Source organism: Colossoma macropomum, unplaced genomic scaffold, assembly GCF_904425465.1.
Source record: "Colossoma macropomum unplaced genomic scaffold, Colossoma_macropomum, whole genome shotgun sequence".
NCBI lineage: Eukaryota > Metazoa > Chordata > Actinopteri > Characiformes > Serrasalmidae > Colossoma > Colossoma macropomum.
In genome coordinates, this window is record NW_023494810.1 from 6,035,181 (window position 1) to 6,050,729 (window position 15,549).

Genomic DNA, 15,549 nt, shown 5'->3' on the forward strand with positions numbered 1-15,549 from the left:
ATCAGGATCCATAGCAACAGGCCGGCAAATTTTTGGTGTAACAGTAGATATTTACATTTACAATTTGACAGGAGCGAAATCTGTCTGCACTACTAAACCGAACTTAGCACCATTGTTGAGGAAATTGTGCAGACTTTTTCATGTTTCTGTAATGAAATTTTATTTATAGTCCGGTGAAAAAAAAACACCCTTCATTTATTTAATTTCCAGCCAAAACTGACATTATGTACATTTTTCCGTCGATATCTCTAAAAAGATTCGATAGAAGACAATCCTCTTGTATATCTAAGGACAAAGTCAAAGGAAAATAAGTTCAGAAGAAAGTTTGAAAGATACAGACAAAATGGCCCATCTGTCCACCCCAGAGTCCACCCCACGGATCACTAGAATCAGAAAACTCACCCAACTTCTAAGACTGAACTTTGGAGGTGTGGAAAAATATTCCTGCAGATTTCTTTGAAATATATGTGTTTTAATGCATACACAGCATCCTGATTGGGGCTATACAAAAAAAAATCTTGAAAAAATAAAAAAATAGACACATTTATGTGCAGATTTCTGTTTACTTATATTCACTTGTATAAAAATATATATGTACATTTTCTATATATGTGTGCTCGAATATTAGCTAAATCAGCTAATGTAAATTGCACACATAAAAGGCATTTCATAAAAAAGGAAACCAGTCTTTAAACATTAAAATCAGAAAATGTCACACATTACAGTGCAGTGAGTATAAAAAAAAAAGATTTCTTCTAAAACGTTACTTCAAATTTGGGCACTGCTAATTACAAATGGTGGCAGACAAGGTTATAATGTACATACATGTCATTACACCTCTCTACCACTGGGAGGCGTCAGTTGTCTATGTGTGTCTATCCCTTTGACACACAATGAAAGAACAAAGTCTGGAGGAGTTAATGTGTGAGTAAAGTGCATGTGTGACTGTGTACGTAGCTGGCTGATACAAGGGCCTACTTAAGGACGTCTGAGTCTTTTTTCTTTGTTCTCTCGTAGGCCACAGGTTCAACAATTACTTCTAACAACAAAGCACTAATACTCAGATATGTGCAACAAAGGGCTTATAATGTGTAAGACTGCATAGCTTTGGTATTTAATTGAGACAAGAATGATATGATATTGTTCTGATGATGGCCAAGCACCAACAGCAGCCCAAGCAGCAACATTACTGACAAAACTATGGAGCTATGTGTTATATTTTCAACCAACTGCTTGTTGTAGCCAGTCCATCTGAAGTACAGGCTCTGCCTTTTGTTAGACATAACAAAGATGTGTTAACGACAAGACGCAAGATAGAAAATGCTGTATTAGCACTACGGTCTGACTAATCTCGGATTATCTATAGTAGATTATCTCTGTCGTACGACGGCATGCAGCTGGCTGCTGTTCAGCACCTTTACCAATGACACAATGATACTCAATGTGGCTAATGTGGCTGTCTGGTCATATGCAATCTACATGTGAGGCCACAAAACAGCAAGATGTTTAGTCTTTGGCCTGACCAGCTAAGGATAAGACCGAAGCTCAGACAGCTCAGTGTATAAAGATAGCATGCAGCAGTTGAGCGTCAACAACCCCCACACACGCAAGCTTGGATCAAACGCTCGCCACTGAAATAAAGAAGCCGGCGGACTTCCCCCTCATCTTCAGAACATAGTCATCCCACTCTCTTGCACTGACTGTGAGGCATCTTTGCTGTTCTCCTCTTCGCAGGAGACACCCAGTTCTTCCTCTTGAGAAAGGGGGGGTTCGGTCTGGACCGGCTGGGGCTGGACCACGGGGCTGATGGGGATGGAGCAGGAGCCTGTGGTCGGGTTCACCTGGCAGTTAAACGTGGCCGTGATACTGACGTTAACACACGGGCTGGAGACCACGGGCTGGTCTGTGTGGATGCTGTCCTGACTGGCCCCTGTGCTCTGGCTGTGGCTGTCTGATGATGACGATGACGATGTGGAGGGGTCTGTTTTGCTGTCCACTAGCAAATGCTGGCACTCTGTCTTGCTGTAGGGAAGGGCCAAGTCTGATGCAAGTCCAGGCTTAGAAGGAGAGAGAGAGAGAGAGAGAGAGAGAAACAGAGACAGACAGAGAGAGAGAGAGAGAGAGAGAGATTAAGCAATAAGTGGCCCAGACTAGACTACACGTTATTCCTGGCTGACAAAACGAAACAAAAACTAGAGAAATGAAATATTTGATGTCGGTAAAACATGTTTGAGGTATTTTTAAATAAAATGATTATGCTGTTCCAGGGCTGGATCATTTGGGCAAAACATCTATTTGCAAATTTTCTGAAAAATATTGCGATTGTGATTTAAATGCGACTCTTTTCTACAAATGAAACTAAAGGCCCATTTGTTTTTGTTTCCTGTTTATTGTCAAGAAGACCAACACATTCATTTTTACAGACTTGAGGATTGAACACTGAAAGTTGTATGTCAAACTGATAGTTCTCAAGCTCTGTTAGGTTATATTTCCCCACTTAAAACAAATTTGAGCAGTGTAGGGCATAATAACTGGATAACCGCACTCTTTCAAACTGAGACTTCAATGTAAAAATGATTATTCAGCCCTGTGCTGTTCTGCTCCTCAGTCTGCTACTAGCAGCGGAAGACAGAGCTTCAAAAAACTGCTGCTTCAGTGCGTTTGGTGGTGAAATGTGCCTTTGACTAGCTTGAAGAGGAAGGAAAAGTCTACTTATTCTCTTGCAACAGCACAAGCAAGCATGTCAGTTGGCTAGCTAGCTATTTTCAATGCTGAAATTATGGAACTTAAAGCATATTTACACTCGTACATACTAGTTTGTTTTTTACGTCCTTTAAAAGAGGTTCTTCATGGATTCATCAAAGTCAATGGTTATTGGTTTAAGTATATGGTGCTTTAAAGAACCTTTTAACAAATGGTTTTATATAGCACCAAAAGGGTTCTGCTATTGTTACAAGTCACAGAACCTTTTTTGGGTACTATATAGGACCCATTTTGCTAAAAGTGTATCTTGGTGATACATGAATTTGTATATTACACCAGAATCAAAATACTATTCTATGCATACTATGTACTTGTGACAAACTGCCATATTTCTATTTTTATATTAGAAATGCACTTTTTAGAAACTCACCTCAGCTTCTGTGACTGGTTGCTTTGTTAAACCTGCAGTAAGTTATATGTGGGGAAATAAAAGAACAGATGAAGATAAACACAACTGATAAGTGATTTCCCTGATCAATCCACCCAAAACAAAGTATAGTGCAATATCACATTAGGATGGGAAAATACAAAGCTTGATGACAGATAAAGTTCAAAAGAAGCTGAAAATGAAATCTACAATCTTTTATAACGCAATACCCCAGACTGTAATCTGGGTAAGATGGTGTGATGATTCTTTCATGCTAGCCATACAAAATCTTGCACGCATTACCTTTCCTGTGACGAATTACGAAAGTAGTCATCGTCAGCAAAAACAGCAGCACTGCGACAGCAGCAAGAGGACCTAGAACTGGCAAACACCCAGTGCAAGAGAGAGAGAGAGAGAGAGAGAGAGAGAGAGAGAGAGAGATGGAGAGAGAGAGAGAGAGATGGAGAGAGAGAGAGAGAGAGATGGAGAGAGAGAGGGAGAGAGAACCAGGAGAAACAGGAAAGGAGGCAGGAAAAGGAGGGTGGAAAAAACACAAATCACTTATTAACAGACTCGTATGTAACGCTGACAGGAGCTGGTCTGCTTATCTCATTAACAAAGTCACTGTTACCAAAGCTATGACAAATACTGGCTGTTGATAAAGCAGTTTCAGAAACAGTCTGTCAAGAACAAATACTATGCATTTTCAGGCATAACTGTTGAATACAGCATTTTTATGAGCCATTATTGCTAACGCTTATAAGCCAACATGGCTAAAAATTTTTCCAGATACCATAAAAAGGTGCAAATCCACCTAATAGCAAGTTGCTGAAGCTCTATCAATTATCTAAGGCAATTCTAATTCTAATCTAATTACTACTATTATGGGGATACAAAATCGGCCAAGATCGACAGATGTTTGCTCAAAAGACGAAATCGGCAATCGGACAATTTTGTTTTTGTTTTGGCAGATGTGTTGCAATTTATATAAATAGCAAATATGGAAATAACGTGCGCAACGAAAGTGCACTCACGCTGTATCAATGCTGCTACACCTACGCCTAAACCAAAATATTGTAATATCATTATACATGACTCATCATGCTAAATAGCCAGTTACCTCTTACTTTCAATGGACACTTTGATTGTTATTTAAACAAAACAATTGATTACAAAGACTGAACTATTTTAAATGCCCATTAAAAGCAAATAATGTTTATATTGCAAGTGTGGCTAAAAAAAAGCACCAGAAATGTGCGACTGTGTTTCACGTGTTCATTTACCTGCAGAGTCTGAGTTCTGGATTAAAAAAAGGCTATTAAAAAATTGCCCGAATTCTAGGCCAACTTAAGGACTGGTTACGAGGAATGGGCTGATGAAATATCAGTACTTTCAAACCTGGTGTTTCCTACTGACAAACGGTCTTTAGACCAAAATTATTATATATATATATTTTAATTTAACTTCAATGTGCATTTTATGCTGAAAATAGTGGTAAAATTAGTTGTATTAAAAATGTGTAGGACGAACATACAGGTATCCAGTTTACAGGTAATCCAGAGTTACATAGCGACAGACCTAATTTATTATTTTAATCATTTAACAATCCTTATTTCTTCAAAACTCATAGTTCCTGGAGAGCACAATTTTACAACAATAGGACAATGAATAGGCACATACAGATTTAGGCCCAATCCCATTTCACCCCTCGCCCCTACCACCTAGCCCTTAGCCCTCCGTTTTGCACGTTCACGTCTAAGGGTAGGGTGTCCTGATTTGTGTTGAGATAGAGGGGTAGGGCGAAGTGTTAGGGCTACACGGCCCTCCAAACAGAGTGTTAAGAGGAAAAAAGAAAAACTGGCAAGACGGCTGAACAAAGCGACCAAAGAAACCCACAAATGTAGGTATTTTCTCCATTAACAAATTATGATAACCACTGTATTACTTTAGTTTAATGTCGTTTCAATGTGTTATGGTCCTTTTCTTTATAACAAGCATAAAAAAAAAAAAAACACTAGTACTATGCTAATGTCTCGGTATCTAGCTAGCCAAATTTCCCATTCCACCTTAAATAGTCCAGCAGTGCTGACGCCTGAAGAGCCAGAATGTTACTGCTGCTCTATTTAAGGTGGAACGGGAAAATCTGAAAGAGAAGCTGGTGAAGAAAACTGACTTCAGCATAATATTACCAAAGAAGCAGAGGTGGGTGATGAATCATTTTCACATCCACCCTCTTTGAAGGCACACGATGCCCTAAATGTAACTAAAGCCCAGCAGTGAGGTTGCTGAACTTTACCCTCCTCTGCTATCACTGCAAACTGGCAGGGTCGCCTACACAGCAGCGCTAGAAGCTGTATAAGTAATGTTGTTTTTATTTGGGGCTCCCATTTCATAGGGGAAGATTTCAACCACCAACCCTTGTAACCCAGTTCCAAGGGGCAAGGTGACACTCGAAAACAAGGGGTAGGGGTAAAAATGAGAAATGGGACTGGGCCTTAGACTGGACGGTTTAGTTAATAACAATGCCAAGATTTACAGATATATTTTTGTTGACAGCTACAGCTATCAGCTTCCTGGTTTCTACCAACACAGGTGTACGAAAGTTGTCATTTACCGCTCCAATAGGTCCAGTTCTGTTTAGTACCCGGTGCTGTTGTCTTGTGTGTGCATGGAGGGGCCTGTGAATCAGAGCAGAAGACCTCAACAGTAGGGGTTGAAGGTGAGGCGGTGGGATTTGAAGGTGAGGTGGTGGGATTTGAAGGTGAAGAGACAGGTGGAGGGGTCTTGGTCATGGTGCGAGGATCATGAGAGGCAATAGGCAGAGGTGGCCCACATTTGCTGTCTGTTGTGGAAGTTCCATGTTGCGACACAGCCCTCCCCTCACACCTAAATGACAAACAAACATCTCAGATCATCCGACTTATCTGCCCATCGTGGTTCAGTGAATGAGCAGACGTATCAGCAAGATCACATAGCTCAGGGGGCAAAAGAAACTCCTGAGGGGGAACGACTATCTTCACCCAATCAATGGATATTGGTAATACTGACCTGATGGATACAAGATAAGCTGCATTTAGCTTTTTTCATGTGGTAAATTCACTTTTTTGGAGTGATGCATATCTATATGCTTGACAGAAAATTCTAAGCCAGACATTTTAAAAAAATGAGAAAGTGAGAACAGCATCTGAAAGGCTCTTATTGGGTAAAAGCAACTTAAAGGTCTAAAGGGCTTGCTCAGGTGGGAAACCCATGTAATTTCCATGAGTAGAGTTTGAAGGGTGGGTTGCTTTGTAGGCAAAAACAAAAAGAAGGGGACACTATGTTCCACCTGAGGGGGTATTGTCCCCTCATGCTAGGCCTGCGAATGAGTGTGTTTTAAAGCCCCAAAGAACTTAAACCTGTTTTTTCTTTCTAAATAGCTCAATCTTGCGCTTGTGGGCTCATAATATACATGGACAAAAAAAACGTTCTGTTAAAAACTGTGATTTGCTGAAATTCTCCTCTTTCAGTATGAACTGGGTGGTCCTAACCTTGGGTCGTGTGTACATGACAAGACTTTATTATAACACTTAATTTCATTATCAAATAAACATTTTTAATATTTTACACTTTGTTCCCTGGGACTTCAAAGTACTGCCGATAAACTGCCTCATAAAGCAAGACGGCAATCTGGATGGTCTGTCATTTCTCAACACTGAGAGAAGAGAAAACATCTTTGCACATAGAGGTAAACCAAATGGCCAACACAATCATAGATCCCACAAGGATTTTATCAAATTGTGCCAGGTGGAATATCTGAATATTCTTAAAGCTATGCATAAAAGTGGGAAAGCAGCTCAATATGCAGTTCGATAATTCAGACTGACTTATTTTATTATTCAGTGTTAAAGTACTCTTTATTTTTTGTGTGTAACTTACTGTGTGTGTGGCTTGCAAGGCTGGGAACTAGTTTCATTAGAGAATGTTCCCTCAGGACATGCAACACACTGGACATTTTCTGTAGGTGTCCCTGCAACACAAAACACACAACGCTTGTCAGAAAGAGGAGTTCAACAATAAACTGATGAACTTAGTCATAAAAATTGGATCAGGTTACCTGGTGATTTGGCTCCTTGGCCAGGGGGGCATCTTCTATGCTTTGTGCACTCAGAACAGTGTTGACCAAGATAAATAGAACAGAAATACCCAGGTTTGCACTCACACTTTGCGTTATTGACGCTGGTGCATGTCTTGATGTACAGCAGGCCTTTACCTGTCAAAACCAACAGCATTAAACAATCACTGGTGAAGCACATTAAAAAGAGGGTACTGTGCAAAAAATCAGAGACCACCCACTTATTTTATTTCTATACAAAACAGCACTTAAGTACAAGTCATACTTTTTCAGCATCAGGAAAAGGCAAAAAATATAATTCTACAGAAAATGTTACAAAGGTCTCAGCAACAAAATATGTTTTTCGGTATTTATTGCGTCCACTCTTTGCTTTATTACAGCTTCTATTCTTTTCAGGAAACTTGTTTTTAGTTCTTTAATCAAATCTTTCCACACCTCCAAAGTTCAGTCTTAAAAGTTGGTTGTATTTTTTCTGCTTCTTACAATTCAAGTAATCCCAAACACATTCAGTGATGTTGAGGTCTGGACTCTGGGATGACCAATCCACTGTTCAGAGAAGACCACCAGCTTTAAATTTGCAATTTTCTTTTCTCACCTATGTATTTTGTCAGCTCTGAAGTGGAGCTAGATTTTCTTCCTCTCTCTCAAAGATGAAAGCTTTAAGAACTGTTTATCTGATGGTGACAGTACTGGTGGCTCTATCATTTCTTGCACGGCTGTTAGGAGTTTTATTTTCTCTGTACTCTATAGAACCCTTATTTTGAACCCCTTCCCCTCCCTTAATGAGTGGAGCCGATCCAATCTCTTAGAAATACCTCTAAAAAATAAATCACTTTTACTTAAAGTCTGTTTTACCTGGAGATAAAATAAATGACGGATGGTTTCTGGCTTTTGTACAGTACTGTAAATTCACAGATCTAAACAAATAAGGTTTCCTACGTGCAGAACACGTTAAACAGCTGAAGCAATTCTTGTAAAAATTCATAGCGTCCGAAAACGTTCCCTCTGCACACGGTTTACAGACCGTATCCCTGCCATGGGTACACACTGTCTCCAGTCGGGTTCCTGTAACAACAAAAGCATCAAAATACTGATTTCCTTTCTGGGTCACATGGTCATTTGCAAGCAACTATGTGTATTGACAGACATTCAGCACCAAACATACAGAAAATATTCAGAACATACATAACCTGAAGGACAGCAACCTCTTGATTTCATGCCCAAGTCAAGTAATATACCAAGCTGAGTTAAATATCACTTATTTTGATGATTATTTGAGTAATTTAGAGTCAATTAATAAAAACTGATGTATGCTATTTATCCAACAGTATCCAGAAATGCTTCCACTACATTATGGTGCTCAATTGTTGTGACGGGTGTTCAGTGGTTTGTATAATCTCTATAGAAAATCAGTGCTAATAGAATGAGACGCTCTGAAGAAGCTCCACATGAGATAAGTTCACCACACTCAATGCTAGAGGGGTATACAGCACCCCAGCCAGAAGCTGTGGAGCAGTGGAACTGTCTTCTCTGGAATGATGGAGCTCCAATACCTCTTGGATAAGTTGTTGTAGCGTTTATGACCCAGAACTGATCATTTAATATCAGTACCTGAACTCACTAATGCTCTTATGGCTGATTACAACCAAATATTTGCAGCAATGTTCCATCTAGTCTGAAGCCTTCCTAGAAAGTGTAGAGAGCCTAGAGCCTAAAGAGGCTGTTACTGCAGCAAAGGGGGACAAAGTCCCTATTAACACCCCTGATTTTGGAGGAAATATTGGAAGAACAGGTGTCTACAAACTTTTGGACATATAGCCTAACTTAAATAGTAACAAACCATGCATCGTCTATGTAAGATTCTAAAAGATTTTATTGGGCAAAAAAATTACAAAATATTTAAAAAGATTTAACTACAATATTTAATAATTTAGTATTTAACAAATACTGTTGTCATCTGAAAAAAAAAACCACAAGTATATTCAAAACAGTAACTTTACAACGTTCTTCATTTCTTATGTCAGAATTAAAATAAAATCATTAAAAAGGTTCATGTTATATATAAAAATATAGGGAAAAGGTATATGAATTTGTCTATGAGGCTCTATTACAGTGATCATTAGCAGCAATAAATTCATTATTATGTCAGCTGATCATTGTGAAAGTAATTTTTAATTATTGATTTTGTAAAATCAAATTTAATCGAGTAACTGTGACTGTCTCAGTTGACTTCTTACCTGGCCTGCATTTGCTGCAGCACAGGGACAAGCCCGTGGGAACGTACTCTGTGGAACTGTTCAAGCATTCCCCTCCAACGCTCTGATATGGCAGTGAATCCGCCTGCAGAGCAAAAAGGATCATGAACATAAGGCTGCTGACCTGAACGGACAGGAACTGATACCACTGAGAAGGCCTTGCTAAAAGAGCAGTAAACTCCATTTCCTCAGCAACAGCAATTCATCACAGCAAATGAAGGCACCCACACTTCCCTTTAGATGGAATATATATAGCAATATCATGTGCAATGCGGTTATTGAGTAACCTGGAACTGTGCGTGACTGAGTACAAATGCTGAATAAGTAGAGCTCTAAATATCAATTATATCAATTATATCACTTTACTGTTTATTTGACCATTGATTGAGTTATCAGTGTTTTTAAAACAGGCCAGACATGAAAGATGGCTTTAAAAACACTTCGGTAAGCAGATAAACTAGGAAGCCTAAAATAAGAAAAGACTTAATTAAAATCTATAAAAACACAATACACCAAAACAACTGATATGAATGGGTGTGTCCATCAGGAGCTGTTTTGTACTTGCGTAAAAAAAGAGACAGTCAAAACAAAGATTAAAAAAAAGAGGAAAACTGGCAAACAAAGAAGCAGCTGGAGATGTCAGAATATTGGACTGACCAAGCCAGTCTGGAAGGATTACTTGGATCATGAGAAAAAGAAAATGCAACCAACTTCAAAGACTGAACTCTGGAGGTGTGAAAAAATGATCTCTGGAAAACTGATAGTGAGTCTCTTGAAAAGAACAGAAGCCGTAATAAAGGCAAAAACTGGATAAACTAAAACACCGAACAAATTAACATTAGTTGTTGACGCCTGGTGTAATTATACGTGAAATATAAGTCAAGTACACGGTCGTTGACTTTTGCGCAACACTTAATGTCAGACTGTTTTAACGCAGAACCCAGGAGGCACGCAATCTTCAGCTTTATTAAAGATAACTTAAACATCATGGAACACAAGGATCCTGTGATATATGTGACGAATATTGTGATACTGAACTTACATCGCCCAGCCCAAACTCTGTAACATCAACATACCTTTTAGCTACTTATTCCACCACTGTTACGTGGTGAGATGTACAGATGTACCTCATCAGCATGTTAAGCGCTTTGCCTCCCCTCAAAGCGAGAGAATCGTGACAAGTCTTTAGGGGAAATGACCTACAATGGTAGACCGAGAAAGATTTCCGTAGCAGAGCAGCGCTCTGCATGAAGTGTCACCACAATCGTCCCCTCTCCAAGCGGCCAGCCACCTTCTGACTTTCCGCCCTTCACCTAACCACCTTATAAGAATACCAGATCAGCAGCAGCAGCAGTTTATCAAGAAAGACGTTTCTAATCCCCTTACAGGAATTACCAAGTCTGCAGTGGTCCCTTATCACTGAACTTTTCCAGGACAGCAGATGCAACTAACTGCAACACATCTGAGCACTCAGTACTTATTTTTAGCCCTCACTTTCTATACATATATACACACATATATATATATACACACATATATATATATATATATATATATATATATATATATATATAAATATAAATATAAATATAAATATATATATATAACTTTACAGGAGAAGGAAAAAACCTACTTTACTTTTAATGTAAGACAGTTTTCCAAGTCATTTTGGGCCGTTTGTTTTGGTTCATTCTTCATGAAATTTACACACAATGTAAAGGACAACAGGCATTTTCAGAATGAAAAACTGAAAAACGACAAAAACAAAGATACGAGGTTTTCTTATATACAGTATGTGTATAAACTCATTGGCTTTGCTAACTTGGGGGGAAGAGGTACCACTGACTTAGAGGTAGCATTTTTAAAACAGACCAAAACGTGTTTTAGAAAATTGAAAAAAATAATAACATAATAAAATAATAAATACTAAAAATAATAAATAATAATGCTCGTGTGAGCCATGGTTGACATTGCCAGTCCTTCGTGGCTCCTTATATTACTTTTCCGTTTGAGAACAACACAATTTCTCCGTTCCACCTTAACAGGTGCAGCTGTTAATACGGGCGCCTGTACTGGCGCCCGTATTAACAGCGGCAGCTTTTTAAGGTGGAACGGAAAGTTCAAGGAAGGAGTCAGCGTCAGTTTCGTGCCGCTCGTCCTGAAGTCTCGCTCCGAGGGAGGGAGTGCACGAAAACAAAACTTGGCAGAGATGAGTGGACATGCGTGTTAGCACACATTACATTTCTCGGTTTTACCAGTTCCTGGACGACAAGTTAGCCTACATGTCTGTCAGGAAAGCGAAGAAACGTGTCGGCCCTCGTTCAGCGGTTGCGACATACATGTCTGTGCTAAACCTGGCCGTTCTGACCGCATTAATCAGCTCATTAATCATTAATTCTTACGGTTTAAACCGCCAGTTTCTAGAAACTCCACCGTCGAAGGCAGTTTTACACAAGACAGACATAAAGCCTTTCATCTCTATCAGGTGACTGAAAACTCGAAAGAAAATGAAAGCCGAGGTGAGAGAAGGAGGGAAACGGTGCTCCTTATTATAAACACAGGGCGTCAACACGAAAACAGGCTTGGACTCAATAGGAAAAGGCGTCAAACGTCAGGAAACGTTAACGAGGCCAAAATACTCCTACCGTCCAGACCTACACACACACACACACACACACACACACACACACAGAGAGACAGACAGACAGACCTCATCTCATCTCATCTCGCTGCTGCCTCACCGCTCCATAAACGAGGAGCACCAGCAAAAAGCGAGATAACTATCGCAATGAATCACCCGTTACCGCGAAACATTAGTCAGCTAAAAGGAGTGCTCATGAAAAACGGTTCCTACCTTTCCCTTCGCGAGAAATGAGAAAACATAAAGTAAGAAGTACTGCAGCGCGAGCCTCATCTTCACACCCCGCGGCGCCGCGTTCAGAGAGCCGATGCGGAGCGTCAGTGCCGAGCCGAGAGTGCGCAGCCCTCTCCGTCGGAAGTGTGTTTCAATCAAGAGGAAGCGGTTTTTTTCAGCCCCAGCGAGAGTTTCGCTTCCATAACTGACCCGAGTGAAAAGGCAGGGAGGGCCCGGATTCAGGGGCAGAATTTATTTCAAAGCGTTCAACATTTAAAAAGTTTTAAAAAACGATGCGGCAACAAACGCGCAACACAGAATTGGCCTTAAAGGGCCAATCCACCTTAAATCCATCCACTTTTCCAAATTTCTGCATCTGTACGTCGTTGAGACGTGAAGTCACTCAGAGTGGTTTGAGGTGAACTGGTGCGCCGTACAGGCTCAGATTTCTTTACAGTGGTGCTGATGGGAACCAGAGATCGTGATGTCTGTAATACAAGTTTGGCTATTTTTTTTTAATAATCCAAAACGACTAGCTGTCACGAGGTCTCGCCCCCTGGGGAGAGTCTTTGGACTGGCCCTGTCTGCAGCGGCTCATTTCAGCTCTTGCTCCTCCCGGGCTCCACCTCTCCATAGCTACAAACGCCTGCTGCTCACTTCATGGACATTAGCCCATCTACACACTACATGGCCGAAAGTATGTGGACACCTGACTGTGACTACTGTATGAGCTTTTTGGCCATTCCAGCTGTAACGGCCTCCACTCTTCAGGGAAGGGCTTCACAAGATTTTGGAGTGCTTCTGTGGGAAGAGTGTCTGTGAGGAAAGGGGCAGGTAGGGGGGAGAGCGAGAGACGGGGAGGGGGAGAGAGGGAGTGGGATGGAGAGGGGAGGGGGAGAGAGGGAGTGGGATGGAGAGGGGAGGGGGAGAGTGGGATGGAGAGGGGAGGGGGAGAGAGGGAGTGGGATGGAGAGGGGAGAGGAGAGAGGGAGGGAGAGAGAGAGAGATGGGTGAGAGAGAAAGGACGTGAATATACAGATTGCACTACGTAGAATAATTCATTGTCACTTAATGAATCCACACAAGGCTCTATTCTATGATACCATTCCTGATACTGTCAGCCTACGTGTCTCGAGTTTTGAGTCAAGTCAAGAGCGACTAATTCATTTCGCTTAAATGTTTTGAATGATTCATAACGAGCATCACCGTCTCATGCTAATTATTGGTCACACCACAACTTCTTTAGAACTCAGTGTCCAGCAGGGCAACACTGAATTATGGGTAATGTTGCTCAAGTTCAACGTGTAACAGATCTGACTGTGGAAGATGGAATTACACTGATCTACATTACTGTTATGTTTATTAGGTTGTTCAACGCCTATAAAAGCAATATGAGGCTGTGCGTTACAATGATTTCACCACAGGTAGTAGGCTAAACCCAGCACCCTTCACCCGAAGTAAAATCGCTGAAACAGATGGGCGGTTGTGGCTGACTGCTAGAATGTGCCAGAAACGCTATCGCCTCACAAGGTCACACAAACCCACGGCCAGCCATTCTCCTACTTGTTCCCCTCACATGCTCTGGCTCGGCACGCTCTGTACCCCAACAAGAAGGGTAACCAAATTCAGCACAGATACAGCAACTTGGTAGTGAAAATGATGACAGATCACAGATTTGTAGCCTTTTCAACTTTTTATTAAATTCAAATCATAGTAAAATATCTCTTCTTCTACTTACAAACACAAACGTGGTGTCACTTGGGCACAACAACCTCTCTGTTTCGGTGAACAAGTACAGCCATTCTGTACTTGAGTAAAAGTAGAAATGCTCTTAGTAAAACGTCACTTAAGTGAAAGTACAAGTATTCTAACTACATTCACATACGCAAGTTTGAATATCCCCAGTTAGATCACGTTTTGTTGATTTTCTAAGTGAAAATAAGTTGACATCCTCTGCAGAGAACTACGGAGCCCCTGAAGGAGCGTGATGTACTTTATTTTTTAGGTAAACATCTGGTGTGCACCAGATACTATGTGGTGAGCACTAGATATTTTCAGGTGCACACTAGATACACATAGAATGTTGACCTGATGCTATCTAGATAGTATCTCACTTGCCAGTATCAGGTGCTCACCACATAGTATCTGTTGCGCACCTAATAGTCTGCAGTGCTCACCACATAGTACCTGGTGAGCACCTAATAGTATCTAGTGTTCACCACATAGTACCTGGAGCGCACCTAATAGTATCTAGTGTTCACCACATAGTATCTGGTGCACATCTAATAGTATCTAGTGTTCACCACATAGTATCTGGCGCTCACCCAAAAAAATATACACTACAGCTCCTCAGGGGATCCATAAAGAACAAACTCAAATATGCCATTCAAATTTTAGTGCACATCTTTCTATTTATTAGCTAGATTTAACATATTATTATAAAAAAACCCTAAAATTTTAAATGTGCCGTAACTTTTGCACAGGCCACATTTTATGTTCTGTTTCTTTTCCCAATATGTTAAATTCAGCAAACAAACAGTGATCAAATCATCAGCAGTAAAACTAAGAAAACATGAAATCTGACCAGGGCGTCAAAACTTTCACGAATGACTGTATATTTGTGCTTGAGTAAAAAGTAGAACTAACGCTTAAGGATGTACTGAGTTATTATAGATCTTGTACAGTATTATTGTGATGAACTCACTGTATAGAGGAGACTTGTAAGAATGCAGACTTGAAAAACATTTATTTGTTTATATCTACAAAAACTCCAAAGACTTTTACTTTTGGTGCTTAGTACCTTCACAAACAAGCACAGTTGTACTTTTACTCACGTACAGAGAGACTGTACTTTGTCCATTGCTGGAAATTAATATAAAATTACAGCATGTTATCAGCAATGATAACAGTAATAATGGGAAAGTGCTGATTATGGTTTTATTCCCCGTCATACGTGAGTCTATCAGCCTACACTCCCTGAGATCAGGGGTGTCAGCCTAGACTTTGCCACACTGATTCTTCTCGTTAATATACCAGTGAGATACAGATTTCTTAAAACATCCACAAAACTTCCCTCAAGCAGACGGATCGTACACATTTATTAGGCCGCTTGAACGAAACCCTAAAATGACAACTTGCGCATCATATTTCAAAATTTACTGCAAAAAATGAACGGGGAAGAACATGATGCTGAAGC

At 40.3% G+C, this 15,549-nt stretch overlaps 1 protein-coding gene across 1 annotated transcript; it reads right to left on the reverse strand.

The window, feature by feature from the left end:
- Positions 1-208: 208 nt before the first annotated feature.
- tnfrsf1b (tumor necrosis factor receptor superfamily, member 1B) lies at positions 209-12,984 on the reverse strand. The gene is made up of 9 exons (XM_036559696.1): positions 12,354-12,984; positions 9,482-9,584; positions 8,184-8,309; positions 7,227-7,382; positions 7,049-7,139; positions 5,745-6,016; positions 3,434-3,511; positions 3,134-3,165; positions 209-2,057 (listed from the first exon to the last, which is right to left on the reverse strand). Exons 1-9 carry the CDS (start codon positions 12,411-12,413, stop codon positions 1,668-1,670), a joined length of 1,308 nt encoding a protein of 435 aa, XP_036415589.1. The 5' UTR covers positions 12,414-12,984; the 3' UTR covers positions 209-1,667.
- Positions 12,985-15,549: the final 2,565 nt, after the last annotated feature.